At 43.0% G+C, this 6,000-nt stretch overlaps 1 protein-coding gene across 4 annotated transcripts in view; it reads left to right on the top strand.

Annotated features, from left to right (window-relative positions):
• The first annotated feature begins 3,278 nt into the window (after positions 1–3,278).
• Positions 3,279–6,000, top strand: part of LOC123750108 (optomotor-blind protein) — a 354,673-nt gene continuing 351,951 nt past the window's right edge. For 2 of the 4 annotated variants that reach the window (XM_069305475.1, XM_069305472.1), the window contains exon 1: positions 3,280–4,435. In XM_069305475.1, the coding sequence (XP_069161576.1) occupies positions 3,987–4,435 (449 nt within the window). In that variant the 5' untranslated portion in view covers positions 3,280–3,986. Of the gene's footprint in view, positions 4,436–6,000 lie in introns of all 4 variants that reach the window. The other 2 variants (XM_069305473.1, XM_069305474.1) reach the window with 2 other exon arrangements.

The raw sequence follows: 6,000 nt of genomic DNA, 5'->3' as shown, positions 1-6,000 counted from the left end.
TGAGAGCTCTGAGAATATGTAGTCCTGAATATATGAATGAAGAGCTTAAGTGCTATATTTAGTGAGGGTTCATTGTTCCTTAAAACACCTAGTGTTTTATTTAAAAATCTTGTCAAACTACTCAAAAATCTTTCTTTAGTTTTAAAAAGAAAAAATACAAAATTAAGAACACTTATGTTACCTTTTCGTAAAAACTACAATGAAATTCCTAAATTAAAAAACTAATACAGGCATCTTTGTATCATTTAGGAATTTTGATATAAAATCTCTCATTAAAAATTCCCATTGTAAATGTAACGGTTGGGTTTACAAAATCCCATGCAACATTTGAATAAATTGAATTGTTGTACAAACATGCGAACACCTTGACCAGAGAATATAATATAAATACAGCATAAGTGCAGATCACAAGTCAAATACATTGTTTGTTCATCTAAGAAAGTTAAACGATTTATTGACAGGACAAACATATCAATTGTGACACTAGCTCTCCACATATGTCAGTTGCTTAATTTAGAAACTGTACCTGTGGTCGATCTCGAACCCATTGTTGATGTGACGACTTATACTGAATTTTGTAACTAGCTCATCAAGATTGTAACTTGCTTAGCTAAATGAATTGTGGGGTTCAGTCCCTGAGCCCATTATGTGCCTCTGTAACCCCTTTCCACTACCGCCCACAAGATGGGTATGGAGTGCATAATAAATGAACTGAACTAAACTTGACTGGATTAATTATAATAGTATTATTAAGAGTAAATCTGTCATTGAAAGAAATATACTTGAATCTGAAAGTGGTGAATTGTGAAATATAAATTCACGTCTAGGATTTTGTAAATTTGATAGCTTCATAACTGGAAAGATTTTGTATAAATATATTCATGCAAGTAAGAATATACGAACGAAGGACAACAGGTCAATTGACCCATGTTTCACAATGTTAACCAGAAGTTATATCTTAATAATTCCATCTGTTTGAGTCATAATCTTATCTTCTCATGTGTGGTGTGTATACATACCCATATCCTTGTTTTATGTGTCTAAAGTGTACTCCTTGACAATGTGTTAATAAGCATAAGCGCTCAATTTTTCACCTAAATGGGAATTTATATATATTTATGTATATTTATATATATGTAATTTATGTAATTTATATATAATTTATATATATATTGAATTTATATATAATATATAGTATGTGTGTGTGTGTGTAAATAATGAAGAAATTTACACGTGATGAACAATGTGACAATGTCAGTCCACGAAGGAAGGATTAAGACATGAAATTCCTTAATAAGTACTTTTGTATTTAATAATACATCTTCAGAAGGATCCTTCCGAAGATTGATTATTAAATACGAAAGTACTTAAGGAATTTCCTGTCTTAATCCTTCCTTCGTGAACTGACATTGTCATATATATATATATATATATATATATATATATATATATATATATATATATATATATATATATATATGTATAATATAACTAAGAACTCTAAATGAGCCAACCAGGATTCGAACCCATGACGTCCAGGATCACCCCCAAACGTCCACAGTACCGTGACCACTGCATCATTGATGATCTAAGGATTGATTGCCTGATCTAATACTAACATCAGGCCAATTAATACATTCTTGCGTGTTCCTACGCAAGAGCCTTTCTATGTGAGCCTTTCTCATATTCGTAGACTCAGCGCGGCCCGTGCATGTGCCAGAATGCGATGAAAACTTCAATTAATAAGCACCAGGGCTGACCAATCCCTATAGACAGTCAATGGTGTGGTGGTCACGGTACTGTGGAGGTCTGGGGGTGATCTGTCATGGGTTCGAAGCCTTGTCGGATCATTTAGTGATCATTTATATATATAGTTTTATTCATGGAAGTAATTGTGTAGGAGTGGTAAAGAAATCGCGGCAAGGATGACAGGAGTGCAGTGTTCCATCATAATTAGAGTGACGGACGGGCGGTGATCATTACCTAGACTATCCGTGGGATCTGGACAGTACAAGCAAGATACCAGTATGATAAGCCCAGAACTCCTTGATCGCTTCACACATGGCCCTTTATCGATGGTTTCACCACCCGAAGGCTTCTCTTACCACCCGTACTGCCGACAATGGCGACGAAGGGGACACGGTATAACGGACAGGGGCTAGGGGGAAGGGGGGGCAAGTAGGGGTAAATGACGGCTGTAGGGAGACTCAGGTAGGTGATTGAATGGGGCTATTGGGGGGGGGGGAGTCGGATGTCACTGTATCTCCTGAGGACATTGTCGGCCATCTTGAGTGCGGTCCCCTCATGCTAGCACTAACCTACCTTAAGCCCGAGGCTCTAAATGCGTTTCTTGGGTGGGACAGGCAAGTACCGACCAGCGATCCTTTGCGTTCTTGCGTCAGAGTCCCGCGGTCTACCGTGGGATCGATCTCCAAGAAACGAAAGGTTTCGAGCGAGCGACGTAAAAGCATTTGAACGAACTCTTCTCGAGGGGGAGTGGGTGGAGCCCTTCCTTGCCCTACACCATCCACAAACGTAACCACAGCGTCCACAAACGTCGACCAAAGCCCCTTCTTATTCCTGCGTTGTTGACATCCGCCAAGTCCATCTGCCAATGGTGTCGGTGGATGGGAGGGTGTGTGTGTGCGCGCTGAGTGGCGTCCCTCAGCACCCATGATGCTGGATGAGTGGCCCGGGCCCTCAATGGCTGAACCCGGCGCCCGGAGGACACACCACAAGGCGCCGCGACACCCCGCGCCAGTACCTGAAAACTTCCCACCTATTTGAATCCAAGATTCCTACGTTGTCTATTGCTCCCATGGGGTTTTTGCGATTGTCTCGAGAGTGGTGTATCCAAGGAGAAGGTTTAGTAGATGGGGTTAGGGGTTGTAAAGGCGTGTGATGTAATTAAATAGAAGGGGGTTTTCCGGAGCGGCCCTAGCGGCGGGGGTGGGAGGTGTCGGCGCGGATGGAGGCAGCGGCCGCGTCATAAGCCCCGCCCCGCTGCTCCTCCAGCTGTCCGGCCCTCGCGCCTACACCACACTTCCACCTCTATTTTCCCGCGATTTTTTTCCCCTCGCGTTTAGAGACAACTTCTCACATGTCTTGCAGGGATTTTTAGCGCTCCTCGACTATTCATTTGAAGGAATAGGGAAGTTGATGGAAATGTGAATGAGGGGATGGTAAAGAGAATAGATTTCTAGTAGATGGTGATAACCAGGCGGGGCCCCGGCCCTCGCTCGCACCATGAGGCGGGACTTCTGACGCCCGCGGATTAATTCACTTCGCTGCCTCGAAATCTCCGTCGCTCTGTGTCATCCACTACTGCCAATAGCAAGTTGATCCCGCGTCGCCGGGATAACCTGCTCCCCGAGCATCGGTATACCTAGAGAAATGACGCTTTCCCCGTGCCAATACCGAGTAATATCAACCGGGGGATTTTTTGCGGTCATGTGCGTGTGAAGTTGATCACAATCGGCAAGCCCGAAGGTGTGACGTGGGACGCGGATGCCCCGCCTCCCGCGCTCTGTGATTGGCCGAGCGGGTGTTGACGGACCAATCAGTATTGTTGGCGGGTGTCGACCGCTGGTGTGGCGGTCATGACTTGGTGGTCGCCAGTGTAGGTGCGAACGCGCGATAGGAAGGCTGAGGGCCTGTACGTTCCAAGTGTCAGACACCACGCCTCTGCCTCCTACACCTCCTACCAGCCTATTCCCCCGTCTAGGCTTACTCTTTCTTACACCCTATAAGTGCAATCAGGAGGTTGTGAAGAGGCTTTGCATAGTGAAACGAGAGGAAAAGTTAAAAGCACTGGTGATAGCTTAATTAATTGTGGCAGGAATTATTGTTTTATCGTGAAAATTTTGTTGGTCGACTTGGGAGTACTGTGGTGGTGGACGGATATGTTGGTGGAGTGTGGTGGTGCGTGATGCTGGGGCGGTGATGGTGTAGTGTGTGTTCCAGGCCCCCCCCTAAGCACCTGCCTCATGCGCTTCGACAACTTGCAGGAGCTCGGCCACCTTGTCAACTCCCCGCTCAACTCCCCCCCTCCTCCTCTCACCCCTTTGGGCGTGGGCGGCAGCATGGCATACCACCCGTTCCTTCTCCAGAGACCCACAGACTTCAGCGTCAACTCCCTCCTTACCCAGTCGCCGTCGTATCTCCCGACGCTTGGGCTGCCGGCGGCGGCGGCGGCAGCAGCGGCAGCGGGCTCGCCCAATCCCTACAGTCTTCTGCCCAAGTTTCCTGGGCATCTGGGGCACCCCTTCACTACTGCCGAGGATGTGCTCTCACAGTCACACATGCGCCCGCTGCGCTCGCTCCTGCCCGAGGAGGACGGCGTGGTGGACGACCCCAAGGTGACCCTCGAGTGTAAAGACCTATGGGAAAAGTTCCACAAGCTGGGCACGGAGATGGTCATCACAAAGTCTGGCAGGTAAGACCCAGAGGCACCAATAGTGCCGCCTACATCTAGCCAGGTAGGCCTACTCATGCCACTCATTTCTGGCTAAGTAATGTTAATAAATTGGTATAGTCCACGGGAAACTCCCTTTAAAAGTTTGTCAAGAAGATATAAACAAAAAATAAGTGAAGATTTAACATAATTCATTGCCAAATTTAAATTTTATTTATCCTTAAATAATAAGGAGCATATATATATATATATATATATATATATATATATATATATATATATATATATATATATATATATATATATATATATATATATATATATGTGTGTGTGTGTGTGTCAATTGGTTAAATACTTATACATAACGATAAATTACGAAAGAGGCGTTAATCCGGTTCAGATTTCGATATAGGAAAGAATCGTACTGGAAGAGATAAACCTAAGGAGATAAGCCGTTGGTCACACATCCTTAAAGGAGACATTCTCCAGGTGTGAACCAGATTGAATCTTAACGCAGCATTTTCAAATAGAATATGTATATTTTTGTTATACTCTGGTCTTTAAAGTTGTATATTTTCTTCTAACTCGACATCAGTAAAAGAAGATTAGAGAGAGAATGAGTGTGTTTCTCCATTAATATTATAGACGAATTCATCATATGGCTGCAGGAAAATTTCCTATTGACCAGTTTCAATTGATTCATAACATTAATGAAGGAATTTAAAGCTGTCAGAGTGAAAGTTATCTGCATTTAATATTTATCAACAGTCCACCATAACTACCGCAGACCTAAATTTATTTACTCACATATTTCATATATATATATATATATATATATATATATATATATATATATATATATATATATATATATATATATATATATATATATATACACATACACATACACATATATAATCAGAGACATCTTTATCCCACCGATATTTCGTGAACGGTTATAGGTACCTTTCGCTAAGTATCGGCTTCAAGAACGCTTACATAACAATTAAGTAATTAAAGGTAGTTTGGACAAGCGAGGATATTACAGTTTTGTTAATGGACGAGTCCAGTCCATCTTTATTTATAGGAGTGCAGAGCGCATCGCAGGCCGCAGTCACGCGCAAACTACTTGATTTTCGTTATATTCAAGAAATATAAAATCAAATCACTATAGGTTTTAGAACTTTTTGTTGGCTGGACAGTTATAGGTACATTGCAAGAATGTAGTTATAGTTTAAGGGAGATAAATGTAAGAAGTGCGCATCTAATATTGCATACTAAACCGTTCAGCGAGTTGAGGTGTTCCCGTGTGGACGGGTGCGTTACCACGGCTGATCACCATCTCTGCAACGTTGGCTGTTTTAGTTGTCTTTTGCCCACGAGGAGTGCTTGGGGGCCGGGGAAGCTCTACTTATTCATAGGGTTGTACTGGGATACGTATACCTGTTGTGGAGGGCTGCGGCAACCTTTTCCGCTTTCTACGAAATAAATGTTAGGATTATAGATGTGCGGTAACGTTGAGGCTGACTAGAGCAGCTGTGAGGGTAGAGAAGCGGTATACCAATACCCGTCTATGAGCCCCACCC

The sequence above is a fragment of the Procambarus clarkii genome, chromosome 55, assembly GCF_040958095.1.
Source record: "Procambarus clarkii isolate CNS0578487 chromosome 55, FALCON_Pclarkii_2.0, whole genome shotgun sequence".
NCBI classification, from domain to species: Eukaryota; Metazoa; Arthropoda; class Malacostraca; order Decapoda; family Cambaridae; genus Procambarus; species Procambarus clarkii.
This window is presented reverse-complemented; position numbering and strand designations above follow the sequence as displayed.